Source organism: Pelophylax lessonae (assembly GCF_965119305.1).
Source record: "Pelophylax lessonae genome assembly, chromosome: 4".
In the NCBI taxonomy this organism is placed as follows: Eukaryota; Metazoa; Chordata; class Amphibia; order Anura; family Ranidae; genus Pelophylax; species Pelophylax lessonae.
In genome coordinates, this window is record NC_138771.1 from 505,026,860 (window position 1) to 505,051,836 (window position 24,977).

A 24,977-nucleotide genomic window follows, 5' to 3' on the forward strand; every position below is an offset into this window, starting at 1 on the left:
TACCCAAATAAAATTGACGTCCTTTTTTTCCCACAAAGAGAGCTTTCTTTTGGCGTTATTTGATCACCTGCGCGATTTTTATTTTTTGCGCTATAAACAAAAAAAGAGCGACAATTTTGAAAAAATAATTTTTTTTTCACATTCTGCTATATGACATTCATGTTTTCTGCTACATATTTTTGGTAAAAAAAAAAATCGCAATAAGTGTATTTTGATTAGTGTGCGCAAAAGTTATCGCGTCTACTAACTACGGGAAAGATTTATGTCATTTTTAATGTTTTTTTTTTTTACTAGTAATGGTGGCGATCTGCGATTTTTTGCGGGACTGTGACATTGTGGCGGACAGATCGGACCCCTAATTTACATTTTTTACACTTTTGGGGGTACCAGTGACATTACTACAGTAATCAGTGCTAAAAATATGCACTGTTACTGTAATAATGACACTGGCAGGGAAGGGGTTAACAGTATAGGTGATCACGGGGTTAAATGTGACCCTAGGGGAGTGATTCTAACTGTGGGGGGGGGGTGGCTTCTGTAATGATCACAGAGATCTGTGATCCTTCATAGCAGGATCACATGAGCTCTGTGATCATCCCAGGGAGAAGGACAGTCGGCTGTGTTTACAACAGCCGACCGTCCTTCTCTCTCAGCGGAGAGCGATCGCGGGTGTCAGGCGGCAATCAAAGCCACCTGACAAACGCATTGGCTTCCCCTCTGACGATCAGGGGACAGGAGTGCTTGCCCCCTAGCTCCTCCCAGGCGAGCGACGTAGATCTGCGTTGTTTTGCCTGTATGAGCCAGTCTGCCGCAGTAAATATACAGGAGGCGGTCCGCAACTGGTTAAAGGAGAATTATACAAACAAAAAATGATTGGTTAAACCCACAAGTGCTTTTTTTTCTAACAAAAACTATTCCTTTATATTGGCTTTTGAAATTTGTAAATGCAGCAATTTAGGTAATGGTGAAAGGTTTACCACTGTACTGTAAACACTTTTCGGTTGGTAGATAGTACATTTTATATACAACTATATAGATCAGACCAAAATGAGGCACGCATGAGAAGGAAAGAGGGACAGAGGGACTTTGTTCCAAATCTGGGTCAGTCCCTCAAAATCAGAGACATTTTTTGGGAGCTATGTAATCCATCTCCACTCTATCCAGCACTAAAAACTTTTTTCCCCTATTTATACTGTAAGGGAAGATTTTGGCCTGTTCACACCAGTGTGATATGTTAACGCAACGTAAAACACTACTGTGGGTTACTGCAAACACACAGCAACATGTGTACTGCAGTGTAGAGTGTTACAAATAGCACCCCAAAACACTAACAATATGCATTGGACTGCATATTCATTGTAACACACCACAGCATACACATTTGATCGGCCTGTCCGTTGTGATGCGTTGCAATAAGAAAAGTGTGGCATGCAACATCTTTGGTGCATTGTAGCTCTATTCCAAATGAATGGGCTTCCTAATGTTCTGTACATAAAGCACACAGTAACAAACGTTCAATACGCATGCATTAACCACTTACTGACCATTATATACTACAGAAAAGTGGGGCTATTGCACGAAATAACATACCTGTACGTTGTTTCATTTAATAGCCACTAGATAGAGCCATCATGCCGCTGAAGGCGCAATCGCGGGGATGTCAATCCCGATGTCCGCCGGCCACCCGCGATCATCCCCAGGAGAGGCAGAATGGTGATCTGCCTATGTAAACAAGGCAGATCACCATTTTGCAAGGGGACAAGATGGAGCTCTTGTGTTCCTGCTAAGTCCAGCTGTCTGTGTCAGTGGATGGAGCAGCGGGACTTGGGAGCGAGCCCACACAGGTGCTCCCAGGGAAAGCGGCTTTCTGTGGGGACATCCGATGAAGAGGAGGGGCCTGGAGCGCATTTGCATCGCATTTGGACCAAAATGGCGCAGGACCCATTTTTTTTGGTCCGCACTGGAATCAGATCGCATGTGTTTTCACACTTATGCAATTTTATTGCTGTACTATTTCACAGTTCGCACTGCGATTTGCGAACTCATCTTGGGGTATCATTAACTTTACATTGACACCAGCAGCAGTTCGCAGAGGGCAGTGTGAGCTGCCTGCGAGTGACATGCAATGCGGGAACCCGCACTGGAATTGTGCTGGTTCAGGCATCCCACAAGTTTGAACCCAGCCTTATGTCTCATTTAAAGCCTTCTTGCTTTCTCTGTGGAAGCAGTAGTTTCTCTGTAGAGGTCAGATACACTCCTTGAGTCAGACTTGGAGCCCTCCATCAGCAAAGTTTATGCTTCCTACTGATTAGAGAGCTCCAGCTCTGACTCAGCAGGAGGTGTGTCAGACCTCTGCAGAGAGACCACTGCTTCCACAATAAGAAAAGGATCTTTTTCTGCAGCATGCTGACTGGGCGACAGATTTTTTCACTCAGGCTGAGTCACACTCACTGAAGAATGTGATGGTAATTAGTGGGATTCAACCCATGACCAAAGTGTGTCAGACTTCCGTTACAAACCAAAACTAGTTTCAAAATTAGTTTCAGAGAGGCACAAAGGAGAGGGTTTTCAGAGTCGCGGAAGTAATAGCAGACATCTTGTGGTGTCTGCTCTTAGACAAGACTCATACGTTTAACCACTTCCCGCCCGCCCTATAGGCAAATGACGGTGGGAAGGTGGTTGCATTATCCTGACCGGACGTCATATGATGGCGGCAGGATAATGCGCTCTGTGTGCCCCCCGGGGTGGCGCGCAGAGCGGCGATCGGTGCTGCGGTGTGTCACTCTGACACACCGCATCTCCGATCTTGGTAAAGAGCCTACTGACGTAGGCTCTTTACCATGTGACCAGCTGTGTCCAATCACAGCTGGTCACATAGTACACAGGAAGAGTCGTTGATCGGCTTTCCTTAGTTTGTGCTGATCTGTGGCTCTCCTGACAGGGGGGGGGGGTCTGTGCTGGTAATCAGAGCATTGATTACAAGTGCAGACACTGGGGGGGGGGGTGCCACTAGAACCACCAGGGATGCCCACCCATGACCCCAGGGATGCCCACCATGGCCACCAGGGATGGCAATCGGGGCTCAGGGAGCCCTCCAGTGCCCTCCCCATCAGTGCTGCCAGCCAGTGCCCTCCCCATCATTGCCTTCTATCAGTGCCGCCCACCAGTGCCCATTATTGCCCACCAGTGCCGCCTATCAGTGCCCATTAGTGCCCATCAGTGCCGTCCATCTGTCCTGATTAGTGCCGCCTATCAGTGCCCATCAGTGCCGCCTATCAGTGCCTATGAGTGCCGCCTATGAGTGCCGCCTATCAGTGCCCATCAGTGCCGCCTATCAGTGCCCAGCAGTGCCGCCTATCAGTGCCCACCAATGCTGCATATCAGTGCTGCCTATCAGTGCCACATATCAGTGCCCATCAGTGCCACATATCAGTGCCCATCAGTGCTGCCTATCAGTGCCACATATCAGTGCCACCCCATCAGTGCCTTCTTATCAGTGCCTGTCAGTGCGGCCTCATTAGTGCAGGAAAAAACGTATCTATTTACAAAATTGTATAACATAAACAAAAAAAACTTTTTTATTTTTTTTTCAAACTTTTCGGTCTTTTTTAAATTGTTTAGCAAAAAAAAAAAAAACCTTGCGGTAATCAAATACCACCAAAAGAAAGCTCTATTTGTGGGGAAAAAATTACATAAATTTGGATTAGGTACAGTGTTGCATGACTGCGCAATTGTCATTCAAAATGCAAGAACGCTAAAAGCTGAAAATTGGCCTGGGCAGGAAGGGGGTGAAAGGGCCCGGTATTGAAGTGGTTAAAGCCATAACAGATTACATGTTCTCTTTAAAACCATTTATCACAGCGGACACACCCACAGTCATGTTGTGCTATTTAGTAAATACGAGCCCTGTGGATCGACATGCCAGGTATGGTTTCACTGGTGAATTTAGCACTTGGCTTCTGCCAGGATGTTTGTAGACCAATGTACTTGTTGAGTCTTGTACACAAAGTATAACACTAAATACATTACTTTAAAAGGAATCTGCTTGCACTTGGCAGAGAGCTGGAGTAGAATGGGTTGTACACAGAGGACTACGATTGTCTACAGAAAAAAAAAGCCTAGGATCATCCTGAATAATACATGCAGGCAGATGTTCCAATCACTCCTTATGGGGCACTACAACATGGTGATGACAGATATGAATAAAATATCAGACAAAACAAAAACGTTTAAAGGAGTGAGCCACCCAAAAGTCGTATTTTAGCTATAAGTGGGGCCTGGTGGGCTAAGGCAGCTGCTGGCTTCTTATATGTCTTAGGTATGCCAACAGTGTGATCTCCCGGCAATAATTCCTGGCACTGCCCCTGTCTACCTAGGAGTTTTGGGTATTTCCCACAACCTCTGTGTGTTTCAGAGGCTCTTGTTACATTCTCCATAGTATAACATAAATAAAAAATTCAGTAGGGATGATGGGAGCCCCTCAAAATGCACACAGCCAGTGTGCAGACCCAGGAACTCAGTTTAGGGATGGTGGCAAACCTTCATAATGGGCACAGTGGGTGTGCAGACCTGGGAACTCAGTGCAGGAATGGTGGAAACCCTTAATAATGAGCACAGCAGGTGTGTAGAGCCAGGAACTTAGTACGAGGATGGTGGGAACCTTTTATAATGGGCTCAGGAAATGTGCAGAGCCAGGAACTTAGCATAGGAATTGTGGAAATCCCACATAATGGGCACAGCAAGTATGCAGACCCAGGAACTCAGTGTAGGAATGGTGGGAACTATTCATAATGGGCACAGCAGGTATGTAGACCCAGGACCTCAACAGAGGAATGGTGGAAGCACAGCAGGAATGCAGACCTAAGTCCCCGAAATCATCGGTAGCCATTGGCTAACATGCTGCACCTGTGTACTGCCCCCTTAACTTTGCATTGTCATAACCGATACAGGAAGACTCTGCTAAAGCTTTTTGTATTAGTACTCAGTGCTGTATTTTTGCCTAGGCCAACAAGGCCCAGGCCTAGGGCGGCACTTTGCAGGGGGGCAGCAAAAAAGCCACCCCCCTCCACCTGAGACTCTATTGGCCACTGGTTGCTAGAGCCACCTCTCTCACCCCCTCTCTCTCTCTCTCTCTCTCTCCCTCTCTCACCCCTCCTCTCTCTCTCTCTCCCTCTCTCACCCCTCCTCTCTCTCTCCATCTATCAATCCCTCTCTCTCTCCCTCTCACCCCCTCTCTCTCTCTCTCCCTCTCTCAACCCCCTCTCTCTCTCTCTCATCCCCCCCTCACTCTCTCTCTCTCTCTCTCTCTCTCTCTCTCTTTCATCCCCCCTCTCTCTTCCCCCTCTCTCCACCCCCTCTCTCTCTCATCCCCTCTCTCTCTTCCTCTCTCTCATCTTTGATTTCCCCCTCTCTCTCACCCCCCTCTATCTCACCCCCTCTCTTTCATCCCCCCTCACCCCCCCATCTCTCTCTCTCTCTCTCTCTCTCTCATCCCCCCTCTCTCTCCCTCCCTCACCCATCCCCCTCTCTCTCTCACCCTTCTCTCTCTCCCCCATCCACTGTCACCCCCCCCCCCCCTTGTGAGATCTTAGGGGTTCATGCTGGGGGACTTGTAGTTCTTCAATTTTGGAGGAAGTCACATCCGTTAAAAAAGGAGTGGGGCAAATTTACATAGGAAGGGGGTGGCGCCCAATTAGTCTTGCCTAGGGCAGCACAAAACCAGTTCTGTTTGGACCTTGAAGAAGGGGTATGCCCCGAAAGCTTGCATGTTAGTGCAAAAAAAAAAGTATCATGGACAGCACTCAATTGTACTCAAATTGTTGCAAGTGCACTAATACAGGTACAATCAAACTCATAATACAGGGAGTAGGACTAGTAGAGGGGGACTAGAAGAAACCAAACACAGCTCCCAATTTTTATATTTTTCTTCCACATGTATGTGACTGGTGGAGGCATGGCAACCCCATAAAAGTTTTGCCCTTGCAGCTCCCATGACAGACATTTAGCCTGGGATATAAATCATGCTTAGATGAGATCTTCTTAAAGTTGGGGTAATCATTACTGCTTGGTCTGCGGGCACAGGTAAACTTTGATAGCTTGCAGTGCCCACTTCAGATCATTTGCAGTGATTGACAGAATAGCACAAGCAGTGTGAGGAGTAATGTATGTCTGCAGCCTTCTCCCAGCAGACAGGTGAGGGGTTCCTGGATGAGGAAACGTCTGGCTCTATGACCAGGTTGTAGAGCCCAGACATTCCATACTGTCATACAGTATAAACTCTTATTGCATAACTTGCACTATGTCTTCCCAAACAAACCCAGTGATTGATAGCAGAGGTAGCCCCAGGCTTTTCTTTCTATTCACTACCACAAATGTAAACTCCAAGCAAATCACAAATATACAGCTGGGATACACATACAGTATATGAACTGGCATCACTGCCAGACAGCACAGCCAGGATGGTGGCACACTTCTCTGTAAAGCTGTCAATGCACCAGTAGAGTTTGTTCTAACCTTTGTACGGGAATTCTGAAAAATCGTTCCTCAGATGATTTATTGCCATCACTATGTCAACTAATCTTATTTAAAAAGTCCTTATAATGTCATCCATACCTGCTACTTGAATAGAATCCCAAACCTATTAATCACTTTTGGACCGGAAGATTCTCCCCCTTAATGACCAGGCCATATTTTGCGATTCGGCACTGCGTTATTTTAACGGACAATTGCGCGGTCGTGCGACGCTGTACCCAAATAAAATTGATGTCCTTTTTTTCCCACAAATAGAGCTTTCTTTTGGTGGTATTTGATCACCTGTGCGATTTTTATTTTTTGCGCTATAAACAAAAAAGGAGCGACAATTCTGAAAAAAAATATATATTTTTCACATTCTGCTATATAACGTCCTCAAAAAAAAAAATTTAAAATCAAAATGTTTTAACATTTTAGGCCAATTTGTTTTCTGCTACATATTTTAGGTAAAAACAAAATCGCAACAAGCGTATTTTGATTGGTTTGCGCAAAAATCGCTTCTACTAACTATGAAGAAAGATTTATGTAATTTTTATTGTTTTTCTTTTTTACTAGTAATGGCGGCGATCTGCGATTTTTTGCGGGACTGCGACATTGCGGCGGACAGATTGGACCCCTAACTGTCATTTTTGACACTTTTGGGGGTACCAGGGACATTACTACAGTAATCAGTGCTAAAAAATATGCACTGTTACTGTAATAATGGCACTGGCAGGGAAGGGGTTAACACTGTGGGTGATCAATGAGTTAAATGTAATGTCTTGATATAAGAGTAGCGTCACGTCACAACTGAGGATAAAAGAGAAGAGGGGCACCTCTAAGTGTAGTAATATAATTACATCTAATGAAGGTACAACATTTAGCAACTCACATGGTTAATGAATAAAACAGGCTCACTGAGTATGCAGACATCCGGGGTAAAGCTGTCCACATAGACCGTCCTCCGCACCGCCATCAATGTCATCTCTTCCATGCTGCTCTCCACAAGCGATTCAAGCCTCGCTTTCAGATCGCTCTAATGCTGGGTAGTCTTCCCGGTCACGATTGCAGACTGACATCGTGAGAGCCGACGGTGCGAAGATGGTCTATGTGGACAGCTTTACCCCAGATGCCTGCATACTTAGATGTGCCTCTTTTATTCATCAACCTTGTGAGTTGCTAAATGTTGTACCTTCATTAAATGTAACCATATTGCTACTCTAAGGGCCGGTTCACACTGAGGCGATCCAACTTCGGGGGGCGACCTGTGAAGTCGCGTGCACCGCTGTGCACCGCGACTTCGGCGTGACTTGCAGGGACTTCACATAATGGAAGTCTATGCAAGTCGCTCCCAGGTCGCCCCAAAGTAGTACAGGACCCTTTTTCTAAGTCAGAGTGACTTGTGTCGCTCCTATTAGAATGGGTCCTGTACTACTCAATGGACCGCGACCGACCGCGACTTGTCAGGCTGACAAGTCGCCTGACAAGTCGCGCTAGTCTGAACAGGCTCTTAGAGGAGCCTCTCTTCTCTTTTATACTCTGTAGCTCCTGCTGGATTTTGCTTCTAATCCCCTTGTGGAGGCGGCCATTTCTGAATGGACATTTTATGGTTACACAACCTATCACATTGCTCTAATCTTTTTATATGGACTATAAACTGAAAGATTTATGAATAAATGGTTGTGGAATGAATCATCTGAGTTTCCATTATTTCTTATGGGGAAATTTGCTTTAATATAAAAGTGCCTTGGATGACAAGCATGTTTCCGGAACGTTTTATGCTCGCAATCCAAGATTTTATTATACTTTAAAAAGTATTTAAAATTGCTGTTTCGCTTTTTACTTACTGAAAAATCCTGCCTAGTCCCCCCCAACTATGTAATCTTAATTAACCCTGTCTGGCCTGTGCTTACAGATCTTTATGGTCAGTTATAAAAAGTTAGTTAGTTGTACACTGTCCATCCTAAAGCCTCGTACACGCTACTGTTTTTTTTTTCCGCTCAACCCAGAGGGCTGAATGGAAAAAAACCTGACGGCTCAGGTCGGAGCCGCTGTACTAACAATCTGATGTTAGTACAGTGATCTCCCCTCCTTTACTATTGTGTTCTGACAGGGGGATGCCCCCCCGCCAGAACACTCCAGTCCATTGGCTGAGAGCGCTGATCGGGAGCTGACCGGCGGACCTTATTCGGTTATGCACCTGTCGGGCCGGCTGCAGTAAACACAGGCTGAATGTCGGACGCTTTCTATTGAACAAGCCAATGCCGTCCCACATTTGGTCCCTGTGTATGGGGCTTAACAAAGAGTTAAATATTTCTAGGAATGTTTTGTACATTGTATGTTATTGCATTTAACAAACTGTCCTGAAAGTGTCCCTATAGTGTATTGTTCAGCAAGTTATGAGCAATACTAGCTGCCTTTTCAGTCCCCATATACCCTGCTCCAAAAAAAAAACAACAAGAAGGGTATGAAATATTTTTATTTTTAGGTATGCTGTGTGAATGGGTGCATATAAGTACCATTTAGTGAAGATTTTTCAAATTTCACACTTTAAATCTGATGTTAACGGATTTGTAAGCTTTTTGTAGGTAGAGATGAGAAGGAAGCGTTGTGGTGGTTGTAGCCTGAATGACCCCTGAGGTTCGTCAGCTTCCCTGAAGGCAAACTGTGCAAATCTGTTTTGTTAATCGGATATTCTGTGAAATCTGGTTTGTAAATGATGAATGTCCAAGTTAAAAATTGGATATTGGAAGATAGCTTCCAGCAGTTTGGAGATTTCTTGAGGAATGTAAGTGCTTAATAGCTCCCTGGTCATTGCCTCTTATCAGGATGTCTTGGCTATCTCTATCCAGAATGACACAAAGCCCTGGTATGCCAAACATCCCATAATGGATGGGGGCACTCATAAATTCTGGAGTGATAATGGATGACGGGCCCCAACAGGTCCACATCCAAGGGTTGCCAGAGATGGTTTGTGTCTAACTGGCAAACATTGAATTCTGATTGGTAATAATGAAATATTTGAGGGAAAATACTCACAGGCCTTACAACAGAGTAATATCTACCCAATGTATGTGCGTCTTTTGAGCGTGTATTATTTATAATATATTTTTACTATTACTCAATAAGTTCAATAGTTAAAGTAGATGTAAAGCCAATAACTAAAATCTCACATTAACTTTAATATATTAACCACTTTAAGACCGGAATGATTTGACCCCTTCCTGACCAGGTCCTATTTTGCGATTCGGCACTGCGTTACTTTAATGGACAATTGCGCGGACGTGCGGTGCTGTACCCAAATAAAATTGATGTCCTTTTTTCCCACAAATAGAGATTTCATTTGGTGGTATTTAATCACCTTTTATTTTTTGCGCTATAAACAAAAAAAGAACAACAATTTTGAAAATAAAACAATATTTTTCACATTCTGCTATATGACATTCTCAAAAAAAAAATCAAAATTTTTTAACATTTTAGGCCAATTTGTTTTCTGCTACATATTTTTGGTAAAAAAAATTGCAATAAGCGTATTTTGATTGATTTGCGCAAAAGTTATTGCGTCTAATAACTACGGGAAAGATTAATGTCATTTTTATTTATTTTTTTACTAGTAATGGCGGCGATCTGCGATTTTTTGCGGGACTGCGACATTGCGGCGGACAGATCGGACACCTAACTGACATTTTTGACACTTTTGGGGGGACCAGTGACATTACTACAATAATCAGTGCTAAAAATATGCATTGTTACTGTAATAATGCCATTGGCAGGGAAGGGGTTAACCCTGTGGGTGATCAATGGGTTACATGTGAACCTAGGGGAGTGATTCTAACTGTGGGGGGCGTGGCTTCTGAAATGACCATAGAGACCTGTGATCCTATATAGAAGGATTACAGGGGTTCTATGATCTTTCCAGGGAGAAGAACGGTCAGCTGTGTTTACAACAGTTGATCGTTCTTCTCTCTCAGCCGGGAATGATCACGGGTGTCAGGCGGCAATCGGAGGCGCCTCCCCGTTGCATCGACTTCCCCGCTGCCAAGTGGGGGCGGGAGTGCGCCCCCGGCGGCATGCGTTTGCCCCCTAGCTACCCGCGCGTGACCGACTGTAGTGTATTAACACAGAGAGGCTGTACAGGTTGCTTCTTTATTCACTGCACATCAGCATGCAACTAACTTCAGCCACACCCCGCTCCCAGACATATACATAATTGTAACATTTTGCAGACAGTAACTTAACCCGTTGCTTACCATACTACATTCCCTCCTCTCTTTGAATAAAAAATAACATGCACAACGTATTAAGATTAACAAAATGCATGGATGAACAACTAAAAATTTAAACTATAAACTCCTGACTATACACATAGTCCTTAAGGTAGGCCGGTGGATTTGTTGCTCGTTTTTCTCTTGGCCATTCCGATGTGGATGGTTGTGGATTGAAGTCTGGATCACTGGCAGTATCATCACTACTCTTTGCCTGTTCGCCATCTTCCGATACTTGACCTTCTGACTCAATAAATTTCTTCACAAATGAGGAATTACGCACTTTTGTGTGTCCATCTAAATCCTCTAAAACCACTTGAGTACCTCTTTTCTCCTTTACAACATAAGGCTCAGGTTCAAAGGACGGAGCCAGTTTGTTAAACCGATCATTTTGAAGCAACACCTTATCACCCTGTTGAAGGCCACTAGGTTGACAATGGCGGCGGTGGTTTGCATACTGTTCAGCCCAGATCTTCCTTTCCTCATCAATATGCCAAAAAGGTTTCTGACTTGTAGGAGGACCCCCAATGTCTGGCAATTTTGTCCTGAATTTGCGACCACAAAGAAGTTCCGCAGGACTAACGCCAGTGACAGTATGCGGAGTTGTGCGATAAGCCAAAAGAAAACGCCACAGTTCCTTTTTCCAGTCTCTTCTCTCTAAATGAGCAATCCGCAAAGCTTTCAGCAAGGTTCGATTCTGGCGTTCCACTTCCCCGTTAGCCTGTGGCCAGTATGGAGTTGTACGATGATGTTCAATAGCATTTGATTTCAGATAATCCTGAAATTCCTGAGAAGTAAATTGGGCACCATTATCACTCACAATCCGTTTAGGCAACCCATGAGATGCAAAAATGCTCTCCAACCCCTCAATTACAGTTGATGATGTAGCTTTAGTGAGAACTACCACCTCTTGCCACCTTGAATAATAGTCCACAACAACTAAAAGATGGTGTCCAGATGGAATATCGCACAGATCAATGGCTAAATCTTCCCATGGTCCCTCAGGTAGAACAGTGTGAGTTACTGGTTCTGGTTTAGGTTTGCTGCCCACCAACTGACATGCTCGACATGAAGAAACCAAACGTTCCACATCCTTGTCAATTCCTGGCCACCAGACTTTCTCACGTAATCTTTGTTTGGTGCGTACAATGCCTTGATGGCCCTCATGGGCTAAATGTAATGTACGTTTCCGTAAGTCTTTAGGCATCACAATACGATGGCCTTGTAGAACTAGTTGTCCTGCAATACTCAGCTCTTGTTTGATTCTGTGATAGCTTGGGTCACAATCCACCCAAACCCCTTGTCTTACACATTTCCTCAACCGAGCAATTTCCGGATCCACAGATGACAATTCTTCAACCTCCCGCGGTGTCAATGCCTGAGGCATGGCGTTAGTAGCCACAAAACGAATGTACTCTTCTGCCAGGTTATGAACAGGTGCAGGCAATCTGGAAAGTGCATCTGCCGCATTAGTCGGTCCAGGTCTGTACCGCACTGTAAAGCGATATGGTAACAATCTGAGAACCCATCTCTCAATCCTGGCAGATGGTTTTGAGCGTGGCGAATATATCACTTCCAGAGGCTTGTGGTCTGTGATGATTTCAAAATCAAGGCCGTAGAGATAGGTGTGAAACCTTTCACATCCCCAAACAACAGCCAAAGCTTCTTTCTCGGTCTGAGAATAACGTCTCTCTACATCAGTGAGGGATCTGCTTGCATACTGAATAGGCCTGTAATCGCCTGTGCATTGTCTCTGAACCAAGATGGCGCCTAACCCCACAGGGCTAGCATCGACAATAACTTGGGTGTGTGCAGTAGGATTGAAATAAGCCAAAGTCAGCCGTCTCTTAAGTTCATCAAATGCACCTTGTTCCAAAAAGCCCCACTTCCAAGGGACTGCTTTGCGAGTCAACACTCTCAAAGGTTCACTGACAGTCGCCATATCTGGAATAAACTTGGCACAGTAATTCACTAGCCCAAGAAAACTGCGTACTTCTGCAGGGTTTTCAGGATTTCTGGCATCAGACACAGCTTTAATTTTACAGTCCTCCGGACCCATGCCCCTGTCAGACAGCACATGGCCCATAAAAGTCATTTTATTCATTTGAAATGTGCACTTCTTCTCATTTAATGTTAACCCTTTCTCCTTCAAGCGATTTAGCACTGCACGGAGACGTTCATCGTGCTCCTGTGTGTTTGTTCCCCACACAATTATATCATCAGAAATGTTATGCGTGCCTTCACAACCATGTAGCACTTGCTGAATCACATGTTGATAGGCCTCCGGTGCGGACGATACGCCAAACATCAACCTCTTGTATCTAAAAAGACCTTTATGGCTTGCAAATGTAGTGATGACTCTAGATGCTGGGGTCAATTCAATCTGATGATATCCCCATTTCAAATCCAGTTTACTGAAGACACTTGCCCCACTCATTGCATGTAGAACATCTTCAATAGTGGGAATTGGATGTCTCTCTCTCTGCACAGCTTGGTTAGCACATCTCATGTCCACACAAATCCGAATATCTGTGCCCTTTGGTACAACAACTAACGGCGATACCCACGGAGTGGGCCCTTCCACAGGTTCAATAATGTCAAGGTCTAGCAGCTCTGCCAGTTTGTGCTCAACAGGGGATCTCAGGCTATAAGGAAGTCTGCGTACTGGCTGTGCAATAGGCTTTACATGTGGATCAATGTGAAGCTCCAACTGAAAATCCTTTAATTTTCCAAACCCAGAGAAGCAATCTTTAAATTCCTCTTTCAATGCAGAAATAGCAGGAGACACCATATTCACTCTTGCGCTGCCTACATCACGGCCAATCTGTAACACCCCTAGTGCCATTGCGGTTTGACGACCAAGCAGAGGCGACCCTGTGCCATCTACAACATAGAATTCGGTCTGCAATGGAGGACCAGTCTCATGTGTTTGAACAGAGGTATAAAATTTGCCTTTAAGTTGTAGTGGTGTACTGGAGCCATAAGTATAAATCTGTTTAGTGGTGTTACACAATTTAAGGTGATTTTCTCTGCCATTAAGACTGTGCCAAGAAGCCAAGTCCATAACATTGCATGTAGCTCCAGAGTCAATCAACACTGACACATCTGTATTTCCAATCTTAATGGTTAATGTCCCAGCTTGCAGAGAACACAAGGAGAATATAAATTCACAGTCAAGAGCACTCTCTTTATCCTCAGCTATAACATTTACTTGTGCAGATTGTCCTTTGGTTTTGTTATCTCTGGTTGTACTTCTACACACAGCTGCAAAATGACCTGTCTTTCCACAAGCATAGCACATTTTATTCTGTACCACAGTGCAGTCCTGACTTGTGTGTCCCGCCCTGCCACATTTATTGCAGGTGATGTGTAAAATCCTCTTTGGAAAACTCTCTTTCCTACTCCAGATATTCCTATTATTATAGGTAGGTTTGGAGACTGTATTGACAGATGCAGTGTTCTTGGTTTCAATATGCAGAGCCTGGAGCTCAGACAGTTCAATGGCTCTTGCAATCTCCTGCAGACTAGTAAGTGTGAGACTAGGTTCTCTCAATAATCTCCTCCTTAGGTGCACAGATGTGCATTTCTCTATGACCTGATCTCTGATTATCTCCGCAGTTACAGTCCCAAAATCACAAGACTTTGCCAGATATTTCAGCCTAGTCACATAACTGTCTGTGGTTTCTCCCAGTTCTTGCACAGCCTGTCTAAACTTATCTCTTTCAAAGGGAATATTTTTCTTTGGCTCAAAGTACTCACTCAGTTTATTCATGGCTGTCTCATAGTCTGAATCTTCCCCTGTTGCTCCCAGGGTTTCAAAAATGTCCTGAACTTGAGGTCCAGCTAGATGCAGCAACATGGCTCTCTTCTGAGCAGGTGCAGTCACTCCTGTGGCTATAACATAGAGCTGAAATCCCTTCTTCCACTTGTCCCAGCGCTGTGAGAGACTAGTGTGGTCTCCAGACACATCAAACGGTCCGATACCCGGTAAATCCAGAAAGCTAGCCATCCTCGTCGCCAAAATGTAGTGTATTAACACAGACAGGCTGTACAGGTTGCTTCTTTATTCACTGCACATCAGCATGCAACTAACTTCAGCCACACCCCGCTCCCAGACATATACATAATTGTAACATTTTGCAGACAGTAACTTAACCCGTTGCTTACCATACTACACCGACGTAGGTCTACGTCAGTTTGCGCAGGAGAGCCACCCTGCCACAGTAAAAAGGCAGCAGGTGATCGGGAAGCGGTTAATGCAACTTCAGAAATTTTTTCAATCTTTTTGTTAATCTATAGTTTTCATTAAATAATCCCGGGTGATTCAGCAATGAAGGTCCATGTTCACACACTTCCTGTTAAAGGGTGACAACTGCCTTTAATGTGTTATGTGCCTCTGATGGAGGTTGTAAGTAGCCATGCCAACACACTTTGCACAGGGAATCCATAGCAGGTACAAGCCAGCAACTTGACTGGTTCCTCATTAAAAGACTTTTATTTGAGCATTATAGCAGTAACAAAATCCAAAATGCTAGATGTGTTTTGGCCTAAGACTTTGAGAGAGCCAGTCCAAAATAATGATATGCAGCCATCACTGAAGTGCATGAAGACAGGAAGTGGCTTAAAGGAACTGGAGGAGATCAGCTGCACTGAGATGCAAGAAAGGATGTAAAAAAGATGAAAACAGGATTTTATGGTGGAAAATGACAACTATTTGTTACACAGTGACTAACGCAAACTAACTGTCATCCGGTTAGGGTTTACACCTGTATGTTTTGCATGTTCATCTGTGTCATATAGGGGTTGATTTACTAAAGGCATACAAACTGTGTACTTTGCAAAGTGCAGTTGTACTCTGCAAGGGCAGTTGCTGCAGAGCTTAGTAAATGAGCTAAAACTTCACTTTGAAAAGAATACCCGATCACGTGCAAGGAAAATTAAAAAAAAAAATGTTTTTTTGCTTGCACATGATTGGATAATGGAAGTCAGCAGAGCTTCTGCTCATTTACTAAGCTCTAGAAACACTGCTCAGAGTGTAACTACACTTTGCAAAGTGCACAGTATATTTGCCTTTAGTAAATCAACCCCCATAGTGTGTTGAGTAAATGCAGTTGATGGTTTCCTGGAAGTCTGACAGTTTCTCCATTGTCTTCACAGAAACATGAGCTCAGCAGGCCCGGAGGGACGACAAGCCATGAGAGACTGTGATGGCCTCATTGACTCCCTTGTACATTACGTCAGAAAGAGTATCGCTGACTACAAACCAGATGACAGGGTAATTCAAACAAAAACAATAGATTTCACATTGGGCATCATAATAAAGTAAAAGAAAAGCGGTTCAGACCTGCATCATTCTTAAGTTTTAACAAAGGAATTAAAATCTAAAGGTATGGCTACCCTGTCCATTATTTTTGGGCCTATCTTTAACCACTTTAACACTAGCCTCTGTGCTGCTACTGCAGCAAAGTGGCTCTTGTAGGTCTGACGACGTAGACCTACGTAGCCAGACTCCTCCCCCTGTAGGCGGCGCTCGCGCGCCGCCGGAGGCGCGCTCCCGCTGTTTTCATTCACAGCGGGAGTCGGGCCAGGGGAGGAGCCGCGGCGATCGCCGCTGCTCTGCCCCGATCGTCGGGGAATCCAGTTTGGAGATCGGCCCGCCTGTGTAAACAGAGCGGGCGGATCTCCTAAGTGACAGGGAGTGACAGATCGGAGTGTTCAGCATAGCTGGACATCCGATCTGTCCCTGGCTCACTCAGTCACCTCCCCCCCCACACGTTAGTAAGCACCAGGCATACATTAACCCCTCCCTCTCCAATAAAATTAACCCCTTCCCTGCCAGTGTCATTTTTACAGTAACAGTGCATATGTATAGCACTGATTACTGCAGTAATGTCACTGGTACCCCCAAAAGTGTCAAAAATGTCAGTCAAGGGTCCGATCTGTCCGCCGCAATGTCGCAGTCCCGCAAAAAAAATCGCAGATCGCCGCCATTACTCGTTAAAAAAAAAACACCAAAAATGACATAAATCTTTCCCTTAGTTAGTAAACGCAATAACTTTTGCGCAAACCAATCAAAATACGCTTATTGCGATTTTTTTTTACCAAACATGGGTAGCAGAAAACAAATTGGCCAAAAATTAAAAAAAAAATTGGTTTTTACATCTTTTTTGGGGGGAATTTCATATAAAAAAAATGTTAAAAATATTGTTATTTTTCAAAATAAACGCTCTTTTTTTGTTTATAGCGCAAAAAGTAAAAATCGCACAGGTGATCAAACACCACCAAAAGAAAGCTCTGTTTGTGGGAAAAAAAAAGGACGTAAATTTCATTTGGGTACGGCGTCGCATGACCGCGCAATTGTAAGTTAAAGTTACACAGCGCCGAATCGCAAAAAGTTGCCCAGACGTAAGACAGCAAAATGCTCTAGTGGTAAAGTGGTTAAAATCAAAAGGTATCCTGAGACGCTTGTCTACTGGCTGTTTGTGTAGCCATATCTTGCCATTGAAAATCAACCTCCCCTCCACATATTTTGGAATGAGCCTAGAGACTCAATTATATTATAATAATGGAGATTCCAGAGGCCAAAGATAGTAAGGATACCAAAAAGACCCGCACTTCATGGACATGTTGGCAAGCCCATAAAGATTCAGATCGTTTCTGAGCCTTAACTCCGGTAAAATTAGCCCCTACAGGGTTCAATAGTTTTGGCATGTGACTGAGGGCAGCGCATTGCAACACTGAAATTCAGCGGCTAGTGTGTGGGTGGTGAAGCCGTGATCAGGGCAGTGATAATGTGCTGAGCTCAGGGCATTGCACAGTTTCCTTTTTTCTTTTTTTTCTTTTTTAAAGAACTTAAGATACGGTGTGGACCTTTTTTTTTTTTTCAGATCGGTGGCCAGCGTTCATCGCTATTGATGATGGATCTACATTGGGGAACATTGTTTTCGTTTTTTTTTTTTTTTTATAAAGGACTTGTCAAAAACGACGTGCATTCCTTTTTACTTTTTGCCACTTTTTTGGTAAATGAGTAGGGGGGGGCAAGATCTGGGGGCTTGGTACAGGTTTCCAGATAAACCCTCCTGCACCCCCACAACCAGAGGGGGGGCAGATACATACCTAAGAATCTGGTATGGATTGGGAGGTGTGGGGTTCCCCTTAAAATCCATAGCAGACCCTAAGCGCCTGGTATGGATTGGGAGGGACCCCATGCTGTTTTTTTTCACAATTTTTTGTTGCCATTTGATGACTTATCCATTGCTAAGGAAGCGGCAACTATTCACTGGTTGTTAGGGACGCCGGCAGTCCCGCTCCTTAACGCTAAAACTACTAAACGTAGCTTTCACACTGTGCTAAACACCGTCAAAAAATGCAAAAACATTTGTGTTTTTTGTCCACCGTTTTTAAAGCAGTTTTTAGCTTTTTTCTACAGTGCATGAAGCCTTATAAGGATGGCTATCTCTGGAGTTTTAAGTGAGTTATTAATTTAATTGTTTATTTTAGGCTAAAATGTATTTATCACTACATTCTAGGCCACAGAAAACTGTGTGTGTATCTTGCACAACTTGTCGTACCAGTTGGAATCTGAGCTGCCAGCCCGATACAGCAAGTATTTCTATGTACAGAACAGGAATGAGGCTTCCAGCGACTCAAGCATTGGCTGTTTTGGTGGTCGTAGCAAGAAGGTTAAAGAGGTGAGTGCACTATAATCTGTTCTCTAATACACTGGGGGAGATTTACTAAAACTGGTAAGAAGAATCTGGTGCAGCTTTGCATGGTAACTAATCAGCTTCTAACTTCAGCTTGTTCAATTAAGCTTTGACAATACAATCTAGAATCTGATTGGTTGCTATGCAGAGCTGCACCAGATTCTGTGTGCACTATCTTTAGTAAATTTTTCCCAATGTGCTTTATACATAAATAAAACTGAAAAATTGGAACACTAGAGACATTATCTATGTTACGAGATTGTTCTGTTTATTCTTTAATTTGTTATTTATTGGGTATCCTAAACACCTCCCTATTAAAGTGATTACCCTATCTTCTGGAGTCCTCTGCCGGTGCTGTCTTCTTCTCTGGGATCCCCCTTACCAAGCTTTGTGCTGAGGGGAGCACCCATGCAGGTGTGCTATCCAGCATGGCTGTGCGTGTCCATAGACACACGCTGCACAGTTTGGCCCCACCCCCCTCACCCTCCTAACAGGATTTGACTGACACCAGCAGGTGCAGTCTGCTGCCTCCACTGCAGGTGGCTCTCAACCTCAGCGGCAATGCAGAGGGAGAGGAAGTCGCAGGGAACATGGCTCCTCTATGGTTTCCTGAGTCACTAGGGCAGTGATCCAATTGGATGCTGGCCGTCCATGTGACTCTGGTGGCCATCTTAGATGTGGCAGAGTCTATTTAAGACCCTGGTCCCAGGGTTTAATGCGCATTCGCTTGTGGGTAGTGTAGGAAACAGGTCACCCATCTGTCAGGGACAGTTTTAGGCGCAGGGAAAGGTTCCAGATGAGAGGGGAAAGCTTGGGGCTTGCAATCTGCTTAGACATCTACCCATTTGAGTATGGGACAGCAAGGCTGAATTCCGCCCCTTTAGCCAGACAATGTCAGTTGGGCTGATACCTACTCCGCTACACGCTATTGGCATCCATTAGTGGTTGCGGTTGGGCCTTCTCCCACCAGGTTTGTTGTGAACTGTTTTGCCTTTACTTCAATACAAGTTTTACTAATTGCACCTGCACTGTGTGTGTGCTATTGCTGTCGCACCATGTTGCACCCACCCACACGCTGCTCCTGTGAAAGCAGGAAATGAAGAGAGAAGAGCTGCAGATGGGCACAGTGCTGGATCGAAAGAGGACTCGGGTAAGGTTTAGGGAAAGCACAACAAGTGGTGCAGGTAAAAAAAAAAAAACACTTTAAATCTGTTTTACTAAAGTGTTTTTTTCATTACCATTTCAAATCTGCATGATTATAATACTGTCTAAATTACCCAGATATCATTTTCTATTCTCCTGTTTTTACAGCAGTGGGGAGACAGCCCAGTACCAGAAGAAATCAGCAACCCACGAGGGGTGGAATGGCTATGGAACTCTATTGTTGTACGAATGTACCTGTCACTCATTGCCAAGAGCACCCGAAATTACACTCAGGAAGCAGCCCTGGGGTCACTTCAGAATCTCACCGCTGGCAACGGATCGGTAAGGACTGCTTTCCTTAAGGGGAACCTATATTTATTGTTTATTATATTCAGTACTAAAATCTTTATTTTTAATCATATTTTTGGATGTTAGATTTTATATTTTGTTGAGATATATGTATGACCTATTATCCTATGCAGGAGTTCTTCGGGGGCTCCCTTTACATCTGCTGTGCTGAGAAAAGTCCTGAATAGAAGAAGATATCTTGTTAGCTATCATGTGACTCTGCAGAAGGTAGAGAGATAGAGTGGCAGCATATGCAAATGAGATCTACAATTTTAAAGAGACCCTGTCACCAACAAACCAGAAATTGCAACAGCAAGGACAGGAAAACCATGAAATGTTTACCTGCGGTGTATTTCCTTTCCATTGATGTTTTTCATTTCCTTGCAATGTGCCTTTAAATTTGCTAAGAAATATGACTACTCCAGGAATAGTCAATTTCCAAGAACAGCCCCCTCCCTTCTTGCACATCATAGCACTCTCCTCTTTTGGGGGTGTCTTATTACTGTCTGTGGTGGCCTAGCTCCTCCACCCCTCCCTTCACCTCCTTACATAACCTTTTAAGTAGCTGCTAGGGGAGGAGCGAAGTGAAATACTATAGCGTGCCAATTTAGTGACAGCTCTGAGTCTGCTGGGGTTGCTGACATTGAATCCAAGATGGCAGTAACCAGCAGTAGCCTCAGGCCTTTTAGATGTCTACACAAGATAGGCTTTTACTGGTAAATAACATGCATAAAACACGTTAAATGGACATACACTATATTGCCAAAACTATTGGGACGCCTGCCTTTACACACATGAACTTTGATGGCATCCCAATTTTACTCCATAGAGTTCAGTATTGAGTTGGCCCATCCACAGTATTAAGTTGGCTGTCCACAAGGTTTAAAACTGTGTCTATGGGACTGTTTGATCATTCTTCTAGAAGTGCATTTGTGAGGTCAGACATTGATGTTGGACAAGAAGTCATGGCTCACAGTCTCCGCTCTAATTTATTCCAAAGGTGTTCTATCAGGTTGAGGTCAGCACACTGTGCAGGCCAGTCAAGTTCCTCCACCCCAAGCTCGCCCATCCATGTCTTTATGGACCTTTCTTTGTGCACTGGTGCGCAGTCATGTTGGAACAAGAAGGGGCCATCCCTAAACTGTTCCCACAAAGTTGGGAGCATGAAATTGTCCAAAATGTCTTTGTATGCTAATGCCTTAAGAGTTTCCTTTACTGGAACTAAGGGGCCAAGCCTATAACTTGCAAAACAACCCCACACCATATTCCTCCCTCAACCAAATGATTTGGACCAGTGCACAAAGCAAGGCCCATAAAATGAATTAGCGAGTTTGGGGTGGAGGAACTTGACTGCTCCTCCTGACCTCAACCCAATGGAACACCTTTGTGATGATTTAGAGCAGAGACTGCGAGCCCGGCCTTCTCGGCCACATCAATGCCTGACCTCATGAATGCGCTTCTGGAAGAATGCTCAAACATTCCCATATACACACTCCCAATCTTTGTGGACAGCCTTCCAAATTAGTTGAAGCTGTTATAGCTGTAAAGGGTGGGCCAAACTCAATATTGAATCCTAGGGACTAAGACTGGGATGCCTAAAGTTCATGTACATGTAAAGGCAGAGGTCCCAATACTTTTGGTAATATAGTGTATCATCTTATGGGAAGAGTGTAGCTGAAATGAATAGTCTAGGAACAAGGTCTCTTTATGTGTACATTTGCTGCAATGACAAGTAAGGTATATCGAGGCGGCAGGTCTTTGTAGCAATCAAAGGTGAAAGTCGAATAACAGAACAACGCATTATACTGAACGTGAATAGCAAATGTGGTTTGTAAATGCTGCAAATATTCCGACATGTTATTTAGCAGTAAAACAACATCTAATGCTCGGTAAATTAAACATTTGTCACCCTATAAATACGTTCATAAGCAACTCAGACTGTGCTAGTCTAAACATAGTGGGAAAATAACAGTATATTCATAGTGATTTATGTCTGCTACTTCTCTGGGCTTCAGATCAATATGTCTTTTCTGCCAAAAAAACAAATCATCCGGGAGAGATGTGACATTTCTGTCATCGCCTCGTAAAATGAACATAAAACTGTCTCTCCTCAGTTACTGTCAGACAATGACAACTGACGAGTTCATTGTTGTAAAGTGAATATGCTGGTAGAAGTATCTAAACTATAAAAACTGCCAAAAAACAGTAAACAATAGTGATGTGTGAACTGAGCAAAGTTCGATTTGCTGGATGTTGGCCAAACACAATCTGCAAACCCTGAAAAGAGTGTCTGTACCCCATTAAATTCTATGGGAGCCAAATCTTGTAAGTTTTTTCTGGCCCTTTTCAATACCAATTTGAAAGTTTCTGGTTAAAAAAGGGCATGGGTAACAGGACACTGCCATCGGAGACATGTACCAATACAATATACTGTAATTAAAAGATGACATTTAGTGGGGAGCAGTTCTTTTGATGTGGCTTAAAGGACAGCATTAAAAATACACAATTCCTTTAAATAAAATGCTTGGAAGATGCCTTAAACCTGCACATGACGTGGTGAACCTGTAGGATGCAAAAGTAATATTTAAAGAAAAAACTGACCTCCTGAACTGATTGCTCGCCTCCCCACATGCATAAAGAAGCAGAATACAGAAATAAATATTGGATGGGGGCTCTTATTTCTAGCAAACCTTTTGCGTAATAGGCATTCATGGTTTCCACAACCATGCTCATGCTGGTTAAAGTGGTTGCAAAGGAAAACTTTTTTTTAAAAAACAAATAACAAACATGTCTATACTTATCTGCTCTGTGAAACTGAATTGCATAGACTGGCCTGATCCTCCTCTTCCCTGGTCCCCCGCCAGAGCTCCTGGCTCTTCCTCTCCTGCTGGTGCCCCCAATAGGAAGCCGATTCCCCTGGGGGCACTTGTGTGGTCTTGTTCCCAAGACCCGCTGCTGCATCCATTGACACAGACAGCAGGACTTGGCCCCGCCTCGAGCTCCCTCATTATTGGAGTTGATTGACGCTGCTAATGATATGCCCAGGAAAGCCAGGAGAGCCGCAGCTCTCATGCACAGCGCTGGATCATGATGGGGTTCAGGTAAATATAAGGGGGGTGAGGGGGGAGTCTGTGACACAGAAGGTTATTTACCTTAAGCCAATGAAGCCGTAACCAGATAGATCTGCAGATCAAACAGATCCTTATCCTTGTTGGGGGGAAATGTCTCTTCAATAAAAAAAACTGAGATTACAACTTCATGCCTCTTGCTGACTTCATATATAAATATATATATATATATATATATATATATATATATACATATATATATATATATATATATATATATATATATATATATAACAATTTTTGAAAGAAGCAATTTTAGCAGTAGTTTTGCAATGTTTTAAAAAAATATGTTTTAAAAGTCCCTCTAAATTGTTGAAAGCAAAAAAAAAAGACATATACCTTGTTAGCAATGCATAGGTAGGAAAATAAAAAAGGTATTATCAAAGTGATACCTATTTAGTGGCTAAATACAAATATAAAAAATACTATAAATATTTGACAAAGAAAGCCCAACTAGAAGTGGCCAAAATCAATCTGGCTGCACCTCACACCCATCCCCATGGTATTATCAGGAAATGCTGATCATTTAGTCTTGGGAGAATCAATGGTCCCACAACCTTTATCTCCAACGTAACTGGTGGTTCTTACTGGTTTTCTGAATCTGCTTTTCTTCTCCGATTTTGAATTTTCCGCTTTCCACCAAGAGCATGCCCTCATTCATGGGACTATAGTAAATAATATGATCTATTTCATTCCCCTTGGGCAAAATGAGCATTACACTCCACATATGATGTACGGTGGGCAGGGGGGGGGGGGGGGGGGTCGGAATCATATTTTATTTTTTTCCCAAACTTGGGTTCAACTTTAATATCTTTAGTTAGCCAATGAAAGGCATCACTTTAAGGCAGCCTATAGATGAGTCAATTTTTTGCATTCAACCAGGGGGTTGAATGCAAAACTGACCTGATTTCCCCATCCACACATTGTAGGTGGATGGGGGAATCCTCGTGTCGTTTTTTTGTATCCTGAGAGTGGGGATACTTCCCCACCATCAGAATACACTGATGAGCTTGCAGGCTGTAGCCTGCAGTGCAGAACGAGCAGACAAAATCCGACAGGGCGGTTGTACAAAAGTATTTCGGTAGGTCGACTTCTGTACAACCACAGTGCTAAACCAGCCAAATTTCCATGTATGGCACTTTGTGCCTCTTAGTTGTCGGTGCTTTAAAACAATGACTGACACCTGGATAATATATTGTGCTTCGTTCTCTGCCCCAAATAGAGAGCTGGAGTGATTGATGGATTAAGGGCAGAAAGGGCAGAAAAAGGAAAGGGGGGGGGGGGTTGGTGATGGATCACCTGACCATTAATTCCCTCTATTTTGTCTCTTTCAACTAAAATGTTATTGTTAGCTAAAGCTTTTAGGGTCATCACTCAGCAGACATGGAGCTTGACCCCGATGCATTAGATGGGTTTTTTTTGTATCATAGCATTTACATAGCACAATGTGGTACTCCCTGGTACGGGAGAGGTGACGACTGTTGTCTAACAGCCGCATTCCTCTTGTAACAAAGGAATTTTCTTGTTGAAACCATATCAGTGGAATGTTACTAAGGACCTTGGATACAATTCTGACCTTAGCATTCACTGCTAATACATCCATGGTTATAATGCCACAAACTGAAAAAAAATTTGTTCTCACAAATTTTATATCTATTGACACTTCTGTTTTATTGTATTTTATTTTATTTTATCTGACACACCACCTCCTTCAGTGATTAGGCTGCAACATTGGAATTTTGAAGCAACTCACAAGTTGAGAGGCTACAGTGGTGTTTTTTCTTTTTTTTTTTTAATTATATCTGTGTAAGCAAGAGATCCTGACATCAAAACATGGTATTTATACAATCTAAAGTCAGCCAGGCAAATTATATCAG

General features: G+C 43.6%; 1 protein-coding gene across 1 annotated transcript in view; it reads left to right on the top strand.

Annotated features, from left to right (window-relative positions):
- The window catches only part of PKP2 (plakophilin 2), a 157,004-nt gene that overhangs the window by 122,771 nt on the left and 9,256 nt on the right, over positions 1–24,977 (top strand). Inside the window, exons 7-9 of the mRNA XM_082255212.1 lie at positions 15,933–16,050; positions 18,305–18,466; positions 19,793–19,966. Of these exons, the coding sequence (XP_082111338.1) occupies positions 15,933–16,050; positions 18,305–18,466; positions 19,793–19,966 (454 nt within the window). The remainder of the gene's footprint in view (positions 1–15,932; positions 16,051–18,304; positions 18,467–19,792; positions 19,967–24,977) is intronic.